Genomic DNA, 26,107 nt, shown 5'->3' with positions numbered 1-26,107 from the left:
CTAGAATCCTGCTTCACCCATCCCCCCCGACCCTGAAGGAGCATGTGCCAGAGCAGACAGCAGGTTAATTGCCAGGGCTTTCTGCAGCTAAACTCGGCATTGGGAAGGAAGATTTAGGAATCCTCAAAATAACCTCTAAATATTGTAACAGAGACCAAAGGCCTCTGATACTTCTGATGCTTATCAGCTGTACCCAAAGCTGCAGACACCCCTGTCGCTCCACTCCTCCAGGACTCAGTCTTTAGGGTTCTGCATGACACTTACCCTCCGTGGTGTCAGCAACAGGAGAGTTTTGTCAGAACGATGCCACCCGACCCACCTTCCATGAGAGGCAGTGACGAGCTAGCATGGCTAAGAAACTTGCTAACAAACTAGACACGCATCACCTCTTTTAGGTTCCGATTTGGTGGGGGATGGGGAAAATGAATTGCTGCATGTTTGACTTTTTTTTTTTTTTAAGGAAGTAAAATGACCATGGCAGAAAAGCATCCTTAAAATTGAGTTGCTGAACAGGCAGGTGCTAACAAACAGATGAGCATCTCGGTTCTTTGTAGAACATGATCTTCCTTGTTATAAAAATCACCTTGATGGTATAATATAATTACCGCTAAAGGCCAATCCACCAAATTACTTTAGTCCTTAAGACGGACGTTTACTGTTGGTTCACCTGAATAGTCGTATAAGCTAATTAAATTTATTTTCAAGAGTCTCCATGGCCACTTCTTTTACCTGCCTAACACAGTAGTTGTAACGGAGCCACACCACTGTGAATTATAAGGTTTTTTGACATGTTGGCTTCTGGACAGTTCTCCTAATAGATTCCTTAATCCATCAGTCTCCATCCCTGGGTTTTTCCTGGCCCTCCCTCTGCCTATGAGTGTGAATTTCCTTAGAAACCCTGCAAACCGTTGACCCTAGCCAAAGCCCAGCACGGACTGGAATGTGGACCCCAGCATATTTTGCTCCTTCATTTTTATTTTGAGCATAGGAAGAACTGGAAGGAATCAACCGACCGTTTTGTTGTGTTTTCTTCACAGAGTGGCTTCACCCCGCTCCACATAGCTGCTCACTATGGGAACATCAATGTGGCCACGTTGCTGTTGAACCGAGCGGCTGCCGTGGACTTCACTGCACGGGTGAGTACGTGGCCAATCGCCGCACCTTCAAAGACTCTCAGGTGGCTTTGATAGGTAGTATGACCTTCCAGTCATTGAGAAATCAGGCTTTTTTACGTTACCTGACATAACCTCTCGTTATAATAGAGGGATGCTTGTTTCCTAAAAGGGGAAGGTAAACAAAGATTGGGCATGTATGTCAACAGAATGGAGCAGAGATAATAAACTCTTATAGAGAAAATACATGTAAGTGACTGCAGTTCCTTCAGCTGGGAACTACATGTGGCTGTCCATGTCAGCTATTCTAGAAGTGTTAGAACTTGTTTGCTTTCATGGGTATGGGAGGAACCCCCAAGGCCCCACTCCTGGCACTGCCTGAGAAGCTATTGGCAGTTGATGGTGACTAGAGGGAAGAGAGTCATTTTTCTCTGAGATTTGTGGCCATGAAAGGTTATCTGTGTTCCAGTGGATGATCCCAGACCTATGTGAAAGGTGACACTAATTTGACTCAATGCGATATTTTTAAAGGGGGTGGGGACATATGGAGGAACTAGCAGAATTCCAAATGAGAAGAAGTCATTCCCTCTAGCCACTCAAACCAACAAAGCTTTTCAATGCATGGATGGCCACAGAGGCAATCTACCGTGGTGTCACCTGAGTACTCGCTGATTTTTCTCTAGAACTAATGAACCATAAGAAGACTGGCCAACTGCCTGGTGGTGGGACATATTGGAGGGGTCTAAATAAAGTTAGAGAGATTAATCGGAGGGTGGTTATGATCATAACCCACTGAATACATGTATGAAATTCTCGGTGTGTTGTAAGCTCACTATTTGTAAGGCGAGTTCATTAAAATGATGAAAGGAAATATCAATTCACTACCACATCACAGAAAGTTAGGGAGAGAGTACCACCACATGGCACCCCCTGCCCCTCCCCCGCCCCGCATCGGAACACCACGACATCTAAATACCATGTCATCTAAGACATTATCTTTGAGATGAGCTCGTCTTCTAGAAAGATGGGTTGAGGTGAGTAAGGCCAGTACTAGCTGTGTAGCAGTAGAAGTGAAATCGCCTTTGAAATCATTGGAAGGTGGGTAGAACTAGGCCAAGTATTTTACCTCCAGAGGAAAAGCTGAGTTCATCCCTATTTTTCAGGCAAGGCAGGCTTAGCCCTGATCTTCGAGCTGGTGGTTAAGAGGAAGCAGGATTTCAGACTCAAAAGAACCAAGTCACATCGTCTCTCTTATCTGACTGAAGGCAGTTGGCCAGTCTTCTTATGGCTCATTAGTTCTAGAGAAAAATCAGCGAGCACTCAAGTGACACCACGGTAGATTGCCTCTGTGGCCATCCATGCATTGAAAAGCTTTGTTGGTTTGAGTGGCTAGAGGGAATGACTTCTTCTCATTTGGAATTCTGCTAGTTCCTCCATTTGGCTCCGGGCCCACCTTTGGCACTTGAAAGGACAACTTCAGAGCCCTTCCATAAGCCCGCATTAGCACTAAAGTCTAGATCTGATTCGGCCTTCTGGGTTTGTCTGGATAATTCACTGCATAGACAAAACCTAAGGTCTTGTCTTAGTCGGGGTTTGTATTCCTCCACAAACATCATGACCAAGAAGCAAGTTGGGGCAGAAAGCGTTTATTCAGCTTACACTTCCACATTGCTGTTCATCACCGAAGGAAGTCAGGACTAGAACTCAAGCAGGTCAGGAAGCAGGAGCTGATGAAGAGTCCATAGAGATATGTTACTTCCTGGCTTGCTTCCCCAGGCTTGCTCAGCTTGCTTTCTTATAGAACCCAGGACTACCAGCCCAGAGATGGCACCACCCACAAAGGACTCTCCCACACCTTGATCACTAGTTGAGAAAATGCCTTACAGCTGGATCTCATGGAGGCATTTCCTCAAGGGAGTCTCTTTTCTCTGTGACAACTCCAGTTTGTGTCAAGTTGACACCCAAAACCAGCCAGTACAGGTCTTTTAATTAGGACATTTGAAAAGTGCATGTCTGGATGTTTTTGAAGGTGGCCTCTGCCATCATTGAGAAAGTGCCCGTTGCGGCAGAGGATAAGATTAGAGAGGATGTTTAAGCAAATGAAGGGGGAATTACAGTATTGTCACATTCCCTTAGGCTACTCAAGTGTGTCCATTTCCTTCCCAATGACAACGGTGCTCATGATGAGCCATGATCCTTTATTGATTAAAGATCAATGGAAATCTCAGACCTGCATGTTAACCTCAATGCATCAACGAAAAGTGATGTCAAACAAGATACCAACTTGTGTTGGAATAAAATATACCACACGTGTTGCTTTTTGCTAGATCTAAAACTCATCCTCCCTAGCCTGTCCCATTTGATGATGCCTCTCGACACTGTGTGGCAAAGGCTGTGTAGTACAGTTGGGTTATATATTACCCATGGGAGCCTCTTGCTGACTCCCAGTAGCCTCTGCTTCTCTTTGTTGGCGCTGGGTGATGGGTGACTGGCTATAGGGTGTCAGAGGAGACTCTTTAGAGGGTGCTTGCCCATCTTACATTCTAAATTCCTAGTAACTCCATCATTAGGAACCTGCCATTTGCACTAAGGTAGTACAGAGGTCTCTTCCCTACCTATACTCAAAGGCATACTTGGTCATGGTTTCCCTCTGGAAAGAAGCAAGGTAAACTTTGCAATTAGGGTCACACTCACGCTGCTCAGAACGATGAAGGGAGGCTGGTGGATTGCATGTGCTAAGAACCAGCTGCAATTTATAACCACAAAGCACAGATTGAGGACCAGGTGCGGATGGTGGTGTAGGAGATATTTAGGGTAGCAGAAGCAGCCTTTGTTTTTTTTTTTGGGGGGGGGGGGCTTCCGTATGCTTATTGTGACTGGGTATGAAGGAGGATTGAACTGTTGAAGATTTAGGTTGGTGGCCAGTGGCAGTGCTGTAGGCTGGTGGCTGGTGGCTAGTGGCAGTGCTATAGGCTTGTGGCTGGTGGCAATGCTGTAGGCTCGTGGCCAGTGGCAGTGCTAGCCTGGGGAAGGACACAGAAAGTGGATACTAAGTAGTCAAAAGCAGGATGACTAGGAACCAGGATGGCACCTGCAGGTATACATGTCTCTGAAACCAATGAGGGACAGACACCAACCAGTATGACCAAGGAGGGGCAAATGGACCCACCCCACAAGCCATTCTGACCACCGGAGGGCGGGACAGCTCCATACTTTGTCACATTTCCCAGACTTGCATCCTAGCAGTTTTGCTCTTTGCACTGTGGCCTTGCCCTGTATTTATAAAGTACCCTGGCTGACACTTTCAGTGCGTCTTCTTGTATTACCTATGCAGCTAACCCACACCATCCCGGAGGCCCCTATAGAACTGCTCAACGATCAGTACCATGTGAGCTTTCTGCAGCCTGGACTGAGACAGCTCTGACGCCATCTGAACTGATGCCCGACCCTTGTTCTCATTGCAAATCCTCCCTCTCTTAGGGACGAGACTGTAACTGAGACACCTCAGAGGCCCTGCTGATTGTCATTCCAGGCAGGACCACTTACAGGCTGGGGGAAGGAAAGGCCAAATCACACTGAGTGGATGTTTGTCAAGTCCCTCCTGTTGACTGAAGGAGATCCATATGTCTTCCTGCTTAGTGTTTCCTAGTCTGACCCCTGAAAGGGTTAGAGGTTTGTTCTAGAAGATTCCCGGTGGCTTACAGAAAAAAAAAGGTCTAATTCTAGAAGGATGGAATAGAAAAGGCAAGTGTTTGTTGCCAGGTGACTCTGATGAACTGAGGGATTAACCAATATAACAAATGTAGATTTCAAACCTTTACTATACGTACTCACATATGCATGGAATATGGATATAGAAAGGCGTAAACACTTCTACTTTACACATTGTATTAATTCAATGCTTTGGCAATTTCATACCCATATAGATACCTATGCACACATATAATACATTGTGATCCTGGCAGTAAGTATCAGTATCCAAGGATCTCTGCGATATTCTGAATTGGAGGCCTGATTGTAAATACCAGCACTGGTATAGCTGGCTCACGTGATCTACTTTTCATTACTTTGAGAACCCTGGGAACCCAAGCAAGAAGTGAGAGCTGTTTACTCCATGCCTGAGCTGTCTGAGCCATTCATGAATGTGGCTAATTTTAATTGAAAGTGAATTTAAAATGTATACCCTCTGGGCTGAGCATGGTAGCACACTAAAGAGGCAAATCTCTGCAAGTTTGAGGCCACTGCAATCTATACAAGCAGTTCCAGGCCAGTCGGGGCTGTATGGTAAGAAGTAAGACCCTTAACATTTCATGTCCTCCTTTTCTAGAACATTCCAGGTGCTCACCATTTGCCTATGGCAAGCAGCTTGTTTAGCACATGCCACTGGTATGTAACACTTTGGGACTGTCAGAGATTAGCTCGACTTTGTTCTTACTCTCCACATCCCAGGCCAGCCTTCCCTATGGTGGCACAGTGACCTCTGAATGTCACCTGCCTCTCAGGGAAGGGTGTTTGCTCCCTGCCTAGCAGGTTTCTACTCTTCATGAGTCTTTGAGCATCCTGTTAACCCTGCTTTGGGCGCATCACACATTCTGTTTGGCATCTACATTGTGCTGTGCTTTCGAGACCACTGATATCTGTAGCTTCTTCCTGCTTCCCAGACATCTCTCCGCAGCAGCCTCTGTGCTGTTAACTTGGACATGAGCTCCATCCTCTGAGCCTTCCAGGGAAGACCTCACTGTGCACAGTGAATGTGCTTCTTACAGCTACGGCTCTTTGAAGATTAAAAAGCCATGTGTTTCAGAAAACCATTCCTCACTGTTCTGAAAACAACAAGGCAGGGTGTTTGTGTGGCCAGAGAGAACTTTGTCTCCCTGCCACGACCAGCCACCCTTGGCATACCAGCATACCAATGGAGTCACCAGAAGGCTCGGAAGCATTCCATTCAACTGGGAGGGCTGTCTCTAAGTATGAATAACATTGGGAAGCCTCCCTGTTTCCTTCCCTTTCTCTCAGGTAGAACTATGGTCACAGTGATTTAAAAGCATAATAATAATTAATTAAGCATGGAATAAATTCCTGCTTTCACATTAGCCTTTCACACTTAATATCTCAATTATATGTGAGGGCTGAAATGTAATAAAATACACCAACATCTCCCTTCATACCCTGCTATACATACATGAGGTTTTTTTTAATTCCTCAAGGTCAAATCTGTGTCTTCTTGCATACTGTGGAGTTTACAGGGTTGACAGCTCAGCACTTGGCCCTGGGAGAGACTAAGTATATGCTTACAAAGTTCAAAAGGGAATGACAACATCACTTCCGGGATTCCCTGCCTGTTACATACGGGTGGATCTTGTTCACAAGCCTGACTCTTTTCCAGCTCACCAAATTCCCATTTCAGCTTGAAATGTGTGTTTAGATTTATAAGCTGCTCCCTGCCCAAGCTATACCAAGGAAGGAAGGATGCCATTGAGAGTTGGTAAAATTCCCCAGGCCATTCAAACCCAAGTGGTGAATGTCGAGTGCTGAAGGATGAGGTGGTACTTTGAGCATCTTTCAACTCACATGTGTAGATGGCCAAGCCATGGGTGTTCAGGGTGTTAGCATCAGGACCTCAGACTCTGGATATGAGAGCACAATCTAGGCTGAGTATGTGTAGAGGGACATCAGCATGCCCCAATTAAGAGTATGGCTGGGGCTGGAAAGATGGCTCAGCGACTAAGAGCACTGACTGCTCCTCCAAAGGTCCTGAGTTCAATTCCCAGCAAACACATGGTGGCTCACAGCCATCTGTAATGGGATCTGATGCCCTATTCTGTCATGCAGGCTTACATGCAAATAGAGCACTCATATAAATAAATAAATAAATAAATAAATAAATAAATAAATTTTTTTAAAGAGTGTAGCTGAACCCCTATTGACTATTAAACAGGTTCAGAATTAATGACACTAGACTTTGGTTTCTGGATCAGAGTCTTTACATGCACAGGTTTAAAATGTGTCTCCCTCAAATTACAGTTTGTTTGTAAATTAAATAAAAGGAATTAAAGAGGCACCTATAGCTTCTATTTATTTGCATTTTATCCTTATAGACACAGCTGTCCTGAAAATTGGTTTTATCTCCAAATGTAGGCTCTACCCCACATCAAAGGTTTAAAACAACATTAAAATAAAAGCGAGGATTTGAGAATATTGGTAAAAGGATATGAGTTATAGGAACTTGGCCGCCTTACATGGTCCCTGCACCCTCCATAGCTTGGTTGCCATGGTCACAGTACCATTTCTATCTTGGAAGGGACAAAAGAAGTGAGTCTTTACAAGGTAAAGAGGAATCTACCCTTGTGTAGATTACTCTTACAATTCGCTTGCCGTGTCAATGCTTTTCTAAATTCCGTCCGCTTGGGGAATCTCTTGCATGTTTTCTTTGAAGAAATATGTTTGCCCTAGACCCACTCTTACACATGAGCTACATTGATCTCTTTCCGTGTGATGTGGGATTCATTTGTTCATCACCCAAAGAGGTGAGTGTCATAGTAACACGTAATGTGTGAAGCAGAGAAAGGGGACACACGGGACCTTGCTTCACTGTGGCACTGGCCACTGACATGGTCTGGGGTGGGTCCCTTCATCACCCAGCCTTTTTTACTTTTGGAGTCAAGGATTCAGTATGGATTCCAGGCTGACCTCAGACTTGTGATTCTCCTGCCTCAGCTTCCCAAGAGGTTGAACTAGTGGCATGTACTGCTTTCCCCAGCAAGTTTTGACCTGCAAGTTTTGGGGTTTTAGTTTCTTTTGTTTTGAGACGGAGTCTCACTCTGTACTTCTGGCTGGCCTAGATCTCACTATATACATTAGGCTGGCCTCAAACTCACAGAGATCTGCCTATCTCTGTCTCCCAAGTGCTGGGGTTAAAGGTGTATACCACCATACCTTTCACACTTCATCTTTTCTAAAGAACAAGTAGGGAGCTGACTGTCAAACGCAGGCCCTTCCTTACTGCACAGCCATCTTGTCTGACTTTCTTGACAAAGCAAATCATATTGAAGACACATTGCTAGATTCCCACAAGGCCTTGCAATTCACCCCTCCATACTCTTACCAATGACAGCACAGTCATACACACAGTGGGTTCACTAAGAGTTCATCATGCATGGTGACATTCTGACACCTGAAGAAGACTATCCATGTCCATCTCACTTGTGATCCAAGACCAACCATTAGGAACTCCTGACATCTTTGTGGTGGTAGCTATCACTGTCACCAGGGGACATTGACTCACTCTTAACACAGTCTTCCCTCAAGAGTATGGGACATGTCCCATAGGTAGCATTGTGGCAGGTCTCTGGAGCACTTCTGGTAATCAGAAATGTCACGTCCAGAATGTCCCACAGGATAGTTTGCTGTGGTTTAGGTCAGCAGTGCAAATTCAACCTTTAAGAAATGTTTAAGGGATAGGGAGAGATGGCTCTGCAGTTCAGAGCACTTGCTGTTCCTGCAGAGAACTGGAGTTTAGTTCCCAGTGCCCATGTGAGGCAGCTCACAACTGAGGCACCAGGGGATAGGATGTCCCCTTCTGACCTCGTTGGCACCCAGGGACACACAGACATGCACATGATAAAGAAAAAAATCTTGAATAAAAAATAAATTAGTCATATGGTATAGCCTAGGGAAGGAAGAACTCCAATAATGACCAAACAAAACAAAAAAAAAGTGACAGGAACCTGAAGGCACCTGTCTGTCTCTCACTTCCCTAGACTTCAATCCGTGCACTAAGAGCTTTTTTTTTTTTTCAGTGACCTGAATAAATCCTATTTTGAAATACTGCAAATCAAATTTCTATTAAGGCCAGAGTTAGCGGAGCTTAGCTTTCCTCATTTGCACTTAAAAAAAAAGAGCTTTAGCATTTTCCTTCCCACCAGTCAGCTCCAGAAGCTGCACAGGGCGGCCACAACCTGGACTGACCTCCCACCGAACATCCCAGCACATTCCCCACACTGCCTGTCGGCAGATAGCACTTTTGGGTGACTCAGCTGCACCCTTATCCCATCCTCTACGACTACTGGTATCTCCATAGAAACCAGAAGGAAGGCAGACTCTTCTTCTGCTGGCTTGAGGATTGTAGAAGGGTAGAGAAGCCCATAAAGGGAAGAAGTTAGCATGTTGCAAACCTCAGAGTCAAGGGGAAAGTGTCTCTGGGCACATGCACGGTCCACTTTGAAGCAAGAGAGTCCGTGAAGACACGTTCAGGAAGGAGAGCTGTGTGGATTAGCATAGGTGGAAAGCCTGGTGAGGTGATACTTTACTAGAAGCTATAAGAACTTTGAAAAGAAGTAGAAGAAATGCATGCAGAATTCCTCCCTTGTTGAACAAGCGGTGCAGTAATGAGTGTCCCCCACAGGACTCCACTTATACCTGTATGTGAGCCCTTGGGTGTGACAATGATTTCCATTTTAGACCAGGGAGCTAGAAAATAACTGTGTGTTCATGAGTCTGGAGTAAACAGTAAAGTAGGGACTAGGGAGATGGCTTAGCCAGGAAAGAGCCTGCTCTGTCAGCATGAGGACATGAGCTGGGATCCCAGAACCCACATACAAAGCCAGGCACGGCAACACTTACCTACAGCCCTGGTGCTGGGGGAGACAGTGGAAAAATGGGAGCACTGAAGGAGCTCAAGAGCCAACCGGCCAGCCATGCTGAGTCAGGGAGCCATACATTCAGGGAGAGACACTGGCTCAAAATTAAGTTGGAGAGCAATTGAGAAAGCTATCTGATGTCAACCTCTGCCTTCTGCATACACACACATACACACATACACGCATATGCACAGATACATACACACATACATGCATATGCACATATATACACATACACACATGCGCACATATGCACATATATACACACATGCACACACATGTACATTTATGTACACACATGCACACACGTGTACATATACACACATATGTATACATACATATACATGCACACATACACAAATGTATACATACACATGCACATGTACACACATATACACACACATGCACACACATATATATATATACACACATACACACATGCACAAATACATACACATGCACACATATGCACACACATATGTACATTTATGCACAAATATACATGCATACACATGTACATATACACACATATGTACATATATTTATACATGCACACATACACACCTGTACACATACACATGCACATATATACACACATGCACACATACACATATATATACACACATCCACACATATACACACACATGCACACGTACACACACACCACAAAAGAAACAAACTATATAATCAACACAAGCTAACAGTGAAGTTGGAAGATTCTGACGCCAGAGGTCCCATGTGTGCCTACCTAAAAACTTCATGCAGGCTTCGGGCCAGAGAAACCTGATGGCTGGCAGTTTGTTCTCTGGGAGTATCCAGGTACAGGATGAATTAAATCCATCCTTTATTCTTTCATAATCATGCTTTGGATATTTGGAATGAACTTTCCATAGCTAGAAATCTGGTGACCTCATAACCAAGACACGGAACACACATTCTTGGCAAGACGTACAAAGCAAGCCTTTCACTACGAAGAGTGAGGCCCAATGAGTCTTGAGGTTGAAAACAGATTTCCCAATAGTTCATTAGTGAGAGCCTCTTGCTGACTCTCGAAGTCTGCAGTGGGCACTCGGCCAGCCACGTTTTTAACAAGCATGTCCCATGATTCTTCTGATCAGACAAGATTAGGAAATATTTACCAAGGTCAAGCTGGGAGAATCTTTGTCTACAAGTTGCCCAAAGTTGGACCATAGAAATCTTTTTAAATAATCTTTTTTTTTAAAAAAGACATTGACTCTTAATCATTCTCTTGATGTTTCTAGCACTTTAAGAGCAAATCTGGGTTTACATTGCATCTTAAAGCTTACAAAGGGCATGTATACGTAGTGTTTTCTTCGAACCCCATAAGAACAACTACTTTTACAGAGGGAAATGTTGAAGTCACCAAGGAACTGATGGTCTCAGGCTCTTCCTCCAGTCTCATGGCTTCAGTTCTGAACCATCAGCACTAGGGCATCCACTGAGCTTGAAGGAGCAGGAGGTCAGCACAGCGGGCTGGAAAGCTGAGGACTAGCTCTGGTTCTTGGCAGTAGCTTCATCTTGGTCCTTAGGAGAACTTATCTGCTCCTTAGGACAAAGGCTCTGCACCCTAGCAGAGGCATCTTTCTCTAGCCCTGTTTGCTTAGGAGCCTCAAAGGCACCATTTTCATTCCTTTCATGTATCTGAAACTTTAGCGAGTGCCCTATTTATCTGAAGACAGAATGGAGGCTAATTACCCAAGGGGGGGGGGGAATACCTACATTTCCAAAGAGCTGAGGTCCTGAAAATCTGCAAGAATTGATTTCTAGAGGGAATAGAAGGAAAAAAAATACCACGTGGAAATAAGCTCCAGATATGTCAATATTGATTGAGTGGTAAGGAAGACGTACCATTCTGATGGCTCTGCATGTTTTGGCTTTGTAATTTGGGTGGTGGAACTTTAGAAAACTGGTTGGAATGATTTATTGAAACCACTCTATTTATGGGAAGCATCACTAGGAATCTAGAATCTCTAGACAACCTCACTCAACTTAAATTTTGAAATGACACTCTTCAATACACAGAAAGGAAATCGGTTTTGTGTCTTTAAAAAGTTTTTCAAATGTAATTATTTTATTTTATATGTATGAGTGCTTTGCTGCCTGTGTGTCCCGGCACCACCTGTGCACCTGGTGTCTCTGGAAACCAGCAGAGAGAGAGTCAGCTCCTCTGGAACTGGAGTTACAAATGGTTCTGAGCTACCATGGGGAAACTGGGACTCAAACCTGGGTCCTCTGGAAGAGTGGGCATTGTTCATAACTGCTGAGCTGTCTCTCCAGTGCCCAATTGACGATTTCATTCTTCAGTGTTCACCAAACCTCATTCCCCCACCTCCAAGTTAAAAACATGCATTTCTCTTTTTGTTAGTTTCTTTTACCCATTACTTGAAAATCTCATACATGGTACAATGCATTTTGACCATATTCACCCCGTCCCCTCCAACTTCCCCAGAACCTTCCTTCCGATTCCCAGCTCCAATTTCCCGTCTTCCTTTGTTGTTTCGGTTGTTTGTTATCAGACTGAATCCTGTTACAGCTGCCAGTGTGTGCACGGCCAGAGGGCCATCCACTGTAACACAGGCAACCTGTGAGTCCACACTCCTGTAGGACACACTACCTCTCTCTCCTGGCAACTGTTAACTGCCAATAGCTCTTAGCTGGATGTATGAGTTCATAAGCCCTTCTCCCCCGATTGTTCATGTTTTTATGGAATAACTGAAATGAAGTTTGAAAGATATATTTAAAAATCGTAGAGTTGGGGATCATGGCTGCCAACTGTAATCCTAGCACCTGGAAGGCAGAGACAGGAAAATCACCATGAGTTCCTAGCCAGCCTGGTCTACAGAGAATGAGAGCCTTCTTCACTCTTACCTCAGTGGTTCTCAACCTGTGAGTCATGACCCCTTAGACAGTCAACTGACTATCATTTCACAGGGGTGGCATGTCAGATATCCTGCCTATCGGATATTTGCATTACAATTTGTAACCATAACAACATTATATGACGTAGCAATGAAAATAATTTTATGGTTGGGGGTCATCACAACATGAGGAACTGTTATTAAAGGGTCACAGCCTTAGGAAGGTCGAGAACCACTTCTCTAAAACGACAAGAGTAACAAAGAATTGATATCATGCATTGAATGCCTATTCAGGAAGCATAAGGTAAGCATTAGCAAGGGTTTGGAGACCAGGGAACTCTCACACACATGATAGGGAAGTAAAATCATCTGGCTCCCATGAAAAGAGTTGAGTGTTTTGTTTGCTTAGCAGAATTATTGTAAGGGGGCTGGAGAGATGGCTCAGTGGTTAAGAGCACTAGCTGTTCTTCCAGAAGTCCTGAGTTCAATTCCCAGCAACCACATGGTGGCTCACAACCGTCTCAGATGGGATCTGATGCCCTCCTCTGGCACACAGATGTACATGCAGATAGAGCACTCATATACACTAAATAAACAGATAAATAAATAGATGAATGAATAAATAAATAAATAAATAAATATTTTTTTTAAAGAGAGAGCAAAAATTATTGTAGGCACCATTGATTCCACTTCTGGGTACATGCCCATCCCAACCTCACAAAAAGAAAGCATTGTGGAGGGAGATTGTCCACGTGGATTCCTAGCAGCATTATTCAGGAAAACCCAGAAGCTGAAGACCCCAATGTCCAGGGCTAAGTCAATGGGTCAGCAGGAGGAGCGGCACACACATGCGTTTAGACTACCACTCAACCTCAAGAAAAGTAAGAGAAACATACTACACACCAGATGCCACGCAAAGGAACTCTGTTGAGGTGAAATGAGCCGTCCCAGTAAAAGCAAACGCTGAGCGATCGCGTCCGTGAAATGTCCAGGACAGACAGACACAGAAGCAGAATGAACGCATGACGGACGTCTTCTTAGGTACAGTTCCAGTTGCCAAGATAATACAAAGAATTCTGGAGAGAGGTTGTGCCACGGTGTGAGTCGCAGAAGGCTTACCCCACTGTGCACATAGTGGCTAAAACAGAAAATGTATATTGAAAGCCGCCCCACTATGCTAGCTACACAGAAGTCCAGCAGGCTATGAAGTCAGGGGACGGGGCCTCAGAGCTAAGATGGCACCATCCATTACTCCTTCTCTTAGTGGCAGCCCTTCCCACAAGTTTTTCTTCACCCAGTTGGCTCTCCGTCATTTAATTTAAATCCGATGTAAATCCTGCATTGTCACAGCAAGGTAGGGAATCAGCCTGCCCTTGCTCTAGAGAAAAGCAGAAATAACCTTGCTTGGAGACAGTTAAAAGTGAACTTGACTGCCCCCGCCCCTCTGTTGGGTTTGTATGGGAAAACTGAGAGGGGAGAAATGACTAGAGATTCCTCAACAGAGGGGACTGTTTATTCCAGATCGCTGGCATTAACTGCCACGGGTAGGAAGGAGCCCACCCCTTCCTACCGAGGACTGGCACGTGCATTGTTAGTTACCATGTGTCCCTCTGGTGTGGCATCTGCTGCACCCCCAGCCTGAGGTCCCAGGTTTCTCTGCCCTAAACATTCTCTTTGAATACCCCCTGCACTCATCTTGAGAGCTGCCACTTCTAGAACCTTCTGATTTCACCAGGCCACTTTGTGCCTGCATCACCTGAAGTTTTTCTCTCCAAATGTTATTCCATAGTAGCCTCCAGAGGAGCAATGGTCTCACAAGCTTCGGTCACCATCTATAGAATAATGAAAAGTGTCCTACCTAGCACCTGCGTGCTTCTTAACTGTCAGGCTCCATTCCTTTTCATTTCTTTTATTGCATTTAATTGTGTGCATGTGAGCACATGCATGTACTCTGTGTGTGTGTGTGTGTGTGTGTGTGTGTGTGTGTGTGTGTTCACACCCATGCAGGCACATGTGGAAGTCAGAGGACAAGTTGCAAACATTCATGTTCTCCTCCCATCTTGTGGGTCCCAGGGATTGAACTCAGGACATCAGCGTTGACGGCAAGCCCCTTTACCCAGTGACCCATCTGTCTACCCCCTGAGCTCCGTGTTTAATCTCTGCACCGACTATGCAGGCCTCTTGGTGTTCTCATCAAGAGTGTTAGTAGCCTGATTTTATAGGTAAGAAATATGTGATGCCAAGAAATTCAATCACCTTGCCTTAAATTGTGCAACTAGTGTCAGGCAAGCTCTAGAACTGAGCGTGGGTAGTCCAGCAGTCCCAGTCCACAGCCACTGTGGCCTTCTTCTAGATTCTCCATACTTCCCTAAGATTGGAAGCTCACTGTATGTTATTTCTCACAAACACCGCACTAGTATAGTGAAGGAAATATCAGCCTGGGATCAGGTACACTGTGACAAACTGAGACTTGGAGATCATTTGTAAAATACGGATAAGCTTAATATCTCTTTCTAGGACCATCTTGTGTTAACTGAGATAAAAAGAAGGAATGAGGGCTGGAGAGATGGCTCAGTGATTAAGAGCACTGACTGCTCTTCCAGAGGTCCTGAGTTCAATTCCCAGCAACCACATGGTGGCTCACAACCATCTGTAATGGGATCCGATGCCCTCTTCTGATGTGTCTGAGGACAACTACAGTGTACTCATGTATATAAAATAAATAAATATATCTAAAAAAAGAAAGTATCTTCTAAAAAAATAAGGAATGTTTTTGATTTTTCCTTCCTCATTTTTTACGTGAATCTTCTGGCCTGGAACTCACTCTAAAGACCAGCCTATTCTTGAGTTTGTGGAGATCTGTGTTCCTCTGCCTCCTGGGTGCTAGAATTAAAGATGTATCCTGCCACAGTTGCATCCCTTGCCTGCCCTGTGATCGAGTAGGGGAGGTATTTGCCTGTCACATGGATGCACATATAAAATTACAGGCTATGGCCCACTCCTTCCAGCATCCAGCAAGAAAGCACATGTAGGAGATTGGGTATCGGGCCTGTTCTCATGCTTGGTGAGCTATGCTTCTAAGGGGATGTATAAGGAATACTTATAAAGTTACAACCGGCACAGACTTCCTTCTCTGTCCCAAACTCATGGCTAACAATCCTCTTTCTATTTCTAAGACAGTTTTAGAGTTCAAAATACATAGTACAGGTTCTTCCAGGGGACTGGGAGCTTGGGTAATCATCTTAATGTAAACAGTGGTCATGCACTGAGATGACTCAGAAGGAAAAGGTGACTGCCTTGGAAACCTGGCAACCTGAGTTTTGATCCCTGGAACTTACGTAAAGGTGGAAGAAAAAACCAACTCCACACATGCACCATGGTACACAGGCACCCACGTGCACATATCCTAAATGCACAAGAGCAAATAGAATAATGAATTGGAAAGAACAGCTATCTCAGCAGTTAAGAGCACCGCCGCTCATCCAGAGGACCCAAGTTCAATTCTCACCACCAGCTGGCTAGAATTTCTGCTCCTCTCCAGGAGTTCCAATGCCTCTGAACTCTGGGAGAGTACCTTTATTCACGTGAGCACATCCAGACACAGATAACAGACACACGTGTGTGCAACGAAAATAAAACAAAATCTTTTTTAAAAAAAGAAAAACTTTAAATAACCGTCATCGTAAAACGTCCTAGGAAATGATCCAGCACGCTTGTACAAAGCCCAGGAGGTAATCACTGTACCTGATTGATGTCCCCTTCATTAGAAGTAGGAGGCAAAATTCGTCCTACAAAGTTAGGGTCTTAACCACAGTTTCATAATTTGATGCCTTTTAGGGTTGAAGGCGCTGATGCACAGGTCTGTCTGAAAGTCCAGGTGGCAGGCGGTTGAGGAAAGAGCCGGCAAGCCCCGTGTAAGAGCAATGGCAGACCTTTCCAACAGGGAAGCAGCCATGTTTTGTTAGGCATTTGGCCAGATAACGGGCCCAGAAGTTTGAAATAATTAAGCTTCATTATCCTGTTAATTTTGTTTTCTCAAAATTATAAATGGCTGTCCAGATCCTGTTAGTATCCTATGTAAATATTTATATAGCCAATTCTCTTCGTTGTATATAAAGCATATATATGTGTGTGTGTGAGTTCAACTTTGTGTGAGTGTGTGTATAGCCACCATATGTAAAAATGATTGAGAAGTAAATGACAGGGAAAGGAAGCTGTTGGGTAGGCTTATTAATGCTTTACTTTTCAGGTAGAGCAGTAATTACATCCAATAACATTATGGAAAAGTTAAATAAGGTACTGCTGGTATTGGAGGTGAAAGCATGGCTTTTAAGGAAGCCCAAAGGTGTTGGTGAAATGGGAAGGATGGTCCTTGGGAATTGGGAGCTGTAGATCTTGGACAGATCCAAGTTCTGTAAAAGGCTTAACCACCCTGAGATTTTTTTTTTCCTCTCCTGGCCATTAGACTAAATAAATTCTGATGCCCTTATCTGTTAAACCACATTGTCAAATGCTAATGTATTCTGTAACATTTTGAATGTACGGAGAGAGAGAAAAAAAGTCTTTAGTAAAAGAGAAAAAAAACACATTTTATTAATATGCTAATTCATACTAAAGCAAAATCTGCTTTAGTTTGTTCAAAATTCCTATCAAGCCAGCTTTGCCGGCCACCGCTGCAAACCCGACACTTGGGAGGCAGGTAGGAAGGTGACGAGTTCAAGGTGACCTTCAATTACGCGGTAAAATACTATCTCAAAGACAAATCACTCCAGATTTATTTTTTTCTGTATTTTAATCTAGATTTCTCATCACAAATCACATAGATATTCTACCGAGGTGAAGGGCAGGGGGAAGTAGCAATATACATGTAGTTTCAGTAGCTATCCTGGCTGGGAGCCTCCCTCAAAGCTCAGATTCCAGGGTTGTTGCTGAGCAGGTAAAGCTGAGACGTGCCTGTCACAGTAGCGAACACAGATGGTGTGAGCCGAGACCCAGGCAGTGTTGGCGCCATGCAGATCAGGTCGTACTGAAAAGCATCCACTTTCCCACTGTGCCCCGTGCCAACATCCATGGCTGTTATTTTTAGAAAAGATGAGGGTACATAAGATGTCTACAGCCCTCCCATGAATGACAAGTGAGCTATTGGCCCGTGGTGTGTGTAGCCCTTTAAAAACACGTGTATGTGCAAATACAAATGTCGAGGGACGTCTCCAGCTCTTCCTGTGTCTTATGTTTTATGGAGTCATGTATCATCCTGTGGTATGTGTCTCTGGGTATCCTTTCAAATGTCCTCTTATGTAGGACGTAAGAGTCCCGTGACAGGAGAGCTCCGAGGTCTCCCCGTGAGCACACCAGTTTGTGGTGTACCGTCGCGTATACACCACGAAACCCACCATCGTTCTCGATGTTTCTACTTTATGTGGTGACTGATTTCTTATATTTCTCTTCATTCCTGTCGTATCCAGAGGTCCCTCCTTTCTTCATGTAGGTCTAATTTTCTTTGTGGTAGCCATGCTCTTACTATCTTGGGAATGTCTATATCTGTTTCCCTGTTCGAGGTCTGTTAGTGGTAAGTGGTCTCTTTTGCCTTCCGGGGACTCACAGTTTGTTTCCATCTTCAGCTGGCGTTCAGCTGGCGACCCTCTGCCGCTAAAGCATGTGGTTTGTGTCTTACAGTGTTTTGGGTCCATTCTTCACTCGTGAGTTTTCTCACATTCCTTGCATCTGACTATCTTCTGATGCCACTCCTGGTATTGCTCTCTTTTTATTTCTTAATGTGAACGTTTTATTAGTAGACACGCCTTTTAACTTCCTCCCTGATTCTTTGCCCTGCTCTAAAGACATCTCATAAGCCTAATCAAAGAAATTCTGTATTTCTGAGATTATATATATTTTTATTTATATATATAATATATACCATATATTATATATAGTATATTATACAATGTATATATGCTACATACTATTCTATATATAATATTTTCCACATCGTAATATATAGTAGGTACATAATATGTATTTTCTACATCATATTATATATACTATATTATACTATATAGTAGTGTGGAACATATTATATTATGATGTGGAACATATGTACTATATATAGAATATTTATAGTATATAGTATATGTAATATGGTATATAGTATATATGATATATACTATATAATATGTAGTATTATATATAACATACTATATATTCTGTATATATTATCAAGCATTTCCTTAGGCTCTCTTGAGAAGTCCATCTCTTGGCTAAAATTCCATCAGTCTCTTTTAATTAATTAAGTTCTCTACAAAATATATCTGTTTTCATTTGCTCCCCTCCACCACCTCCCATGTACCCTCTCCACTCAGGCTGGTTCCCTCTCTTCTCAGTCCTCACTTCCTTCTTTCTGCTCGTGTGCCACACCTATGTCAATTTTCCACATCCACTAAGTCCTCCCTGGCCCTTGAGGGTCTCCTTCCTGGGTCTGTGATGTCCAGGCGTATGTATCCTCTCACCCACACAGACTTTTAAATTTACGTTCTGAGCACAAGAAAATAGGAGGTATTTGTCTCTCTGAGTCTGTCTTTCTGCTGGTTAAGAGGTCACATTCATTTTCATTTTTCTCTACTGTCGGTATAAAATTCCATTGAAGGATTGAGGACATGGGTTACTGAGCAGAAGAGCTAAGTTCAGCTCCTCAGTGTCCACATAAAAGCCAAACACAGTAACATATGAGTCTCTCATTTAAGTGCATCCCTACAGGGAGGTGGGAGAGAGGAACGGGAGACTCCTCAGAAGTTCACAGGTAGCCTGTGAGCTCACATGGTGGGGGTGGGGGAAAGCTTTCTCAAACGAGGCAGAAAGGATAGGACCAACATCTGAGTGTTGTACTTTAACACACACACGTGCACACAAACACTCTCAAATCCCCAGAGATGAACAAACACATACTACACATACAAAAAAAAAATCCCATTGTGTAGATGCACTTCCGTTTTCTGTAGCTACCCATCGGTTGATGAACGCCTAGCGGGCTCTACAATGAGGCTGTCGTGGGTGCAGCTACAGGCAGGACATGCAAGTATCTTGTAGCGTGTTGACTTCAGTCCTTTGGTCTGAATCCTGACGGGCACACCGGGACCGTTTGGTAGTTCTAGTTTCCGATTTTTGAGAAGCGTCCAAACCAATTTCCGTAATTGGTAGGCAAGCTTACACTCCCTCCAGCGGTCTATAACGGTTCCTCTTTCCTCACATCGTGCCAGCACCAGGGTACCCTGCCGTTTGTTTAAAAAGATGGCCATTCTGAACGGGATGAGATAGAGTCTTAAAGCCAGCTTGAGTTTTCCCTGATGGCTAAGAATATTGAACACTGGGCTGGAGAGAGATGTCACAGAGGTTAAGAGTGAATGTGAGAGACAGAACCTGGTCATCTGGGGTGGACCCAGCAGAGCTTTCAAGTTACCTAGTCTTCAGATTCTTTTGATGGAGAGTTTGCCTAGTCTCAAAAACACCCCACTTGTGGTCAGTCCTCCCCCTCCTCTCTCTTGAGACGCTAGCAGTCAAACAGAATTCTCTCATGCTGTTGGCTACAGCTGCTTGTCACTGTAAACTAGGCTCCGCCCGGGGGTGGGGGGAGTTCCGTGGTAGTCCAGGCTTTGGTAAGGAGTATGTCTGGCCTCAAGACTAGCGCACTTTGGGCCTTTGCACCATGGCATCCAAACCTCCCTTCTATCTGCAGTTGCAGAATCGAAGGCTCTCCAAGCCAGCCTGAATCCCAACAAGCTCATACCAGCTGACACAATCCCAGTAAGAAGAAGCACAGGCTCTGAGAAACAAAGCTTTCAGTCTCTTGACATCAGCTGCCTTTTTCACTATGCTGCTGCTGGCTTTACAATAGAAACACAGTTCTGGCCCTGTGCATGGGAAAGGCAGGAGACTTTCTCCTTAACCGAAGAGTCAATATGCAAATACCCATCAATTTCTCCATGGGAGCTCCTTGCCCATCTCGATTCCCTCCCAGTTCTCAGGACTAGCTATTATGGGATGTATGGATGACAAGGGACCCAAGGCCTATCACTAAGAAGGTCATTTAACACTTGAGAAGCAGCGCCTTTAGACAGAGGTATTCTGAACCCAGAATATCAGTGCGAGAGGGTCTGCAGGTGGAGTTGTAATCACAACCCTGCCTCTTTCTTTCTTTCTTTTCTTTTTTTTTTTTTTTGGTTTTTTGAGACAGGGTTTCTCTGTATAGCCTGGGCTGTCCTGGAACTCACTCTGTAGACAAGGCTGGCCTCGAACTCAGAAATCCGCCTGCCTCTGCCTCCCAAGTGCTGGGATTAAAGGCGTGTGCCACCACCGCCCGGGTAATGACCTCTTTCTTAATCGGCAAATTGCAGAACAGTTCTAAGTCTCATTTTAGTAGATGGGGTTATATTTGCGCCATCCATTGGATTGTTGCCAGGATAAAAACGGAGCTACAGATCTGCAGGCTGTATTTGTGTGTGCACGCATGCACACGTGCTCGTTTATTACATGTTCATGTATGTGCACATGCAATGTGTATGCATGCCGTGCATATCAAGGCCAGAGGTCAACCTCAAGTGTCACCCTACAGAAACTGTTTTATTTGTATGAGGCAGAGTCTCTCACTGAGACCTGGGAATTGCAAATTAGGCTAGTGTGATGGTTTGTAAATGCTTGGCCCAGGGAGTCGAACTATTAGGAGGTGTAGCCTTGTTATAGTAGGTGTGTCATTGTGGGAAGGGGGTTTAAAACCCTCATCCTAGCTGCCTGGAAGTCAGTCTTCCACTAGCAGCCTTCAGATGAAGATGTAGAACTTTCAGCTCCTCCTGCACCATGCCTGCCTGAATGCTGCAATGTTCCTACCTTGATGATAATGGACTGAACCTCTGAACCTGTAAGCCAGCCCCAGTTAAATGTTGTCCTTATGAGAGTTGCCTTGGTCATGGTGTCAGTAAAACTGGAAAACAGCTAGCCCATCTGACCAGCAAGCCCCAGAGGACTGTCTGCCTCTGCCTCTCCCCAGTGCCAGGATTATGCATGTGTGACAGTGCACTCAGCTTGACCAGAAAGCACGTTACCACCTGAGCCTTCTCCTCAGTTGCTTTTATAATACTTTCTGGAAGTCCAAGGTGTTAGGCTTCAAGCCCCCTTTGGCTGTCTAATTCATCTCTTCGGGAGAGAACAGGAAACAGAAGAAAGCAGAAGAAGAAGATACTGCAGGTCGTCACCCTGCCACCCTGTGTGACAAGGGTTGATGAAGGCCTTAACCCTGGGAAATCCCTCTCCCTAAGGAACATAGCACAGGGAAGTGGGTGAGCCTAGTTGAACTGCTTCTTGGGTTGCTCCCTAGCTCAGTGCTCCCCCTGCTGGCTCAGCAATAGATTGGCTCACATAATGCTGCTGGCTGGACTCAAGAGCCTACAAATCAGAGGAACCGGAAGTCACCACCGCAATCCCAGCAAAGCCCACCCTGAGCTTGTCACCCGGTTTTCACAACCCGGCCCACTCAGCTGAAGCCTTTGGTCAGAAGCTGGCAGATCTAAAGCAGAGCTCAGCACATGACCATCCACAGAGTAGCCATTCTTGTTTGTGGATTGTGCGTGGCTGTTCTGCTTCGTGCTAAGGTGGCAGAGGTGAGCAAGTACCTCAGGGGTAGTGTGGCCGGCCACGTACAAGATTCTGCCATCTGGCTCTGTGCACAGAATGTTTACCTGGGGACTGGGATTGTAGATCAGTAATAGATTACTTGCCTAGAATGCACAAAGCCCCAGGATTGATATCAGACACACGTACACACATCACGCACTCATGCACGCACGCATGTATAGGCATCAGTTCTACCCACTTTTTCCCCTTTATTGAAAATAGATTTTTTTCATAAAGTGTATTCTAATTATAATTTTCCCTCCCTCAGCTCCTCCAAGCTCCTCCCCACTTTTCCTCCCACCCGGATCCACATTCTTTCTGGCTTTCCTTTAAAAAAAAAAAAAGCATCTAAAGAATAATAATAAAATAAGATAAAACAAAAACAAGCAAGCTGGAATGGGGCAAAGCAAACAAACAGAACATTTTTTTTAAAGCCAAAAAAAAAAAGCCAGGAGGAACATGTACAGATACAGAGATACACACATGTGCACACACAGGAATCAGGAACACATATAGATACAGACACATACATGTGCACACACACACATTTATTCACACACACATGTACACAGTAATTTCATAAAACTGAGAGCCATAATATATACACAAAGGACCTGAGAGGTTTAAAATAATAGAAAGTAAAATAACCACCGTGCCCTGACATGACATTATGAGACAAGGAACCTCCCAAGTGCCCACTGAGTTCATCTGTGTTGGCTGTCTACTACTGGGCATACAGCCTACCCTTGAGAGCGATTTGTTTCCCCCTGTGAGACTCCCTTGAAGAAAACTCATTTTTCCTTTGCCAGTGGTTATCAATTGAAGGTAGCTTCTGGGTTAGGGATGGGCGTGTGTGTCCTCTTCTCTCAGCCTTAGGACCCCATCTGCCACAGACCCGTGAGTCCCTGCACATACTGCCTCAGTCTCTGTGAGTTCATACGTGAGTGGATCCTGCCCTGTTTATTAAAAGGCCCTCTTTCCTTGGCTATCTCCATCCCCTCTGGCTCATAAACTTTTTCCACCTCTTATCTGCAGAGTTCTCGGAGCCCCAAGGGGAAGATTTGACTTAGACACTTCCTGTAACACAATACCTTAGTTGTTAGCAATCTCTGCCAGTATCACTATAGTAAGCTGGTTTTCCCCAAGCAGGTTTTATTCTTTTATTTAAGAAATGAATCACTGTTTTATATTTTGCTATCTAAGAGTAATAGAAATAATCTCTTACTCTTTAATTATTAACACTTATGAGAGTAAACCTTAATTTATATTTTGGCTTCCAAAAGTAATGAGATAAAGAGATTTTACAATCTTCCCCATTTGTAAGAGAATGTATAGTTGTAGGGGATTTGTTTGCTTGCTTTTTTTTTTTTTAAGTTCAAGGAACTGGAGAGATGGCTCAGTGGTTAACAGCGCTTGCTGCTCTAGGAAAGGACCAAGTTTAGCTCTTGGCACCACACTGAGAGGTTCACAACCACCTGTAACTCCAGCTCCAGGGATCCAACTCATCCTTCTGGCCTCCAAGGGCGTGTATCTATTCACACATGTGGCCTATATTCACAAAAGCATACATACAAATACACATAAAAAATAGATAGATAGATAGATAGATAGATAGATGACAGATAATAAAATAATTTTTAGTTCAAGCATAAAAATTTACTGACAATATGGGACAAAGTTCATGTCAGACAACACTCCCATGAAAATGCAATCAGCCAGATCAAGGTAATGGGAATTTTTATAGAGTAAACTATTGAATTTCTTCCGTGAAGGAATCCGCATAGAGGAAATGGTAGAGTGGTGAGCTTTGGAGGGTGAAAGGCTTGTGAAGGATCTGGGAGCAAGTGAAGCATCACGACGAACCCAGATGCTCAGAAAGAGCCCAAGAGTTTGAGCACAGGTGGATGCTTAGACACTGAGGTGTTATCTCCACTTCTTCATTTATGATAATGGTGTTGCCGGCACCTCTCTCTCTGTCTCTCTCTGTCTCTCTGTCTCTCTCTCTACAGATATATATCCTCTCCCTGCCTCTCTCCCTAGCCTGCCCTACTTAGAAAGACCCCCATCTTTCTCAATTAAAGATGATTGAATTGAGCTATTTATTGGATTCTTTTTCTCCTCTTGGTTCTTGCAGCAAGATGACACAGTGTGGTAGAAGCCAGAGGTTGATTGGTGTAGGGTAGGGGCTGTGACTTGAACTCCGGGGCCCTGAGTATGCAAAGCAGCCTCTGCCTGTGCCCAGCTCCAAGGCTGATGGTTATTGAACCTGGATAAGGAAGATCTGAAATTCACTATAGGTTTTTTTCCTCAGACTTTATGTTTAGAATTCTTTTATTATAGGATGCTCTATTTTTTTTAACTGTATGTTTAAAGTTAGTCATTTAAGTAACCCTCCAGCCACGGTAGTTCATGCAAGAAACGCTAAATGAACACCGGGGTAACCAAAAAAGACATGGAAGTAGAAGAGGGCCTTGTTAGAAAGAAAGGTTCACTAGGAGTAGGGTGAAAAAAATGATGGATGTGATCAAAATGTGTGTGTGTGTTCATGTGTGTATGCATGTGTGTGTGCATGTGTGCATATGTGTTCATGTGTGTATGTGTGTGTTCATGTGTGCGAGCATGTGCGTGCATGTTTATGTGTGTGCACGCGCTTGAAATTGTCAAAAATAGATTTTTTTTAAAAAAGAAAATAAAACTATAAAAGATGTGAAGAAATTAAATCCTGATTGTGTCAGCCATTTCTGCTTGTAAGGACTGCAAGGCGGGTTGTAAATAGCATTGTGAAAACTGACTGAGATCCTAAGAGGTCAGGGACTGGGGTCACACCTTGCTTCACACAGTACAAGGCCTGGAGTCCACATCACCACCCAAGCCAAGAAGGATCAGTCTAACTCCTCACGAGCAGGAAGTGGTCAGTACCTGGTAGCCATTGCATGGACTCTCAAACTCTGCATGTATGATTTCGGTGAGCCTGGTTAACATGTGACCTCACTGAATCTTTGTGAACAATGAGACATAAATTCATACCACAGCACCCAGGAATAAGAAGCCAACATTGGGGATTGTTTTCAGTGTATATTTATGCTTCCACAATAGCCTAGAAGCAACAGTCAATGCAGGGGCAATGGAATTGCTAATGAGGCTTTTAGACACATGTAGGCACCAGCACGAAAGGCCAAAGCAAGGGTCTGGATCTCTACCTCAATGAATATGGTCTCTCATTTACAACCCAAGAGTCTTGCTGAGTCTGGGAAAGCTCTGAGTCCCAGGACGCTCCTTCAGCTCAGTCTTCAGTAAGCGTTCCATTGACCATTACATGCTCAGCAATACAAACAAACAAACAAACAAAAAATGACAACACCACCAAAACAACGCATTGACTTAAGAATGCAAGCCATCAAGAGATGGTTCAGCGGTTAAGAGCACTGGCTGCTCTTCCAGAGGTCCTAAGTTCAATTCCCAGGAACCACGTGGTGGCTCACAACCATCTGTAATGGGATCTGATGCCTTCTTCTGGCAATGCAAACAGAGCACTCATATGCATAAAATAAATCTTTCTCAAAAAAAAAAAAAAGACTAAGATTGGACCATCAGGTGTGTGGTGCTGCATGTCCTTAATCCCAGCACCGAGAAAGCTAAGGCAGGCAGATCTTCATGAGTTTGAGACTAGCCAGTACCATATAGCAATCCCTGTCTCAATGAAAACAAATGGAATATAATAGAACAATAAATAAATAAATACATGAATGAATAAATAAACAAGGTTTGGGTAGTCAGTCACCACCAGCAATAAAATAAAAATTGGGTCTCATCTAAT

At 44.1% G+C, this 26,107-nt stretch overlaps 1 protein-coding gene across 1 annotated transcript in view; it reads left to right on the top strand.

The window, feature by feature from the left end:
- Nucleotides 1-26,107, top strand: part of Ank3 (ankyrin 3) — a 316,865-nt gene that overhangs the window by 119,872 nt on the left and 170,886 nt on the right. The window contains exon 7 of the mRNA XM_028780242.1: nt 1,038-1,136. Coding sequence (XP_028636075.1) covers nt 1,038-1,136 — 99 coding nt within the window. The remainder of the gene's footprint in view (nt 1-1,037; nt 1,137-26,107) is intronic.

The sequence above is a fragment of the Grammomys surdaster genome, unplaced genomic scaffold (assembly GCF_004785775.1).
Source record: "Grammomys surdaster isolate TR1022 unplaced genomic scaffold, NIH_TR_1.0 367, whole genome shotgun sequence".
In the NCBI taxonomy this organism is placed as follows: Eukaryota; Metazoa; Chordata; class Mammalia; order Rodentia; family Muridae; genus Grammomys; species Grammomys surdaster.
The sequence above is the reverse complement of the archived record's forward strand: the minus strand, read 5'-3'. Positions and strand labels throughout refer to the sequence as shown.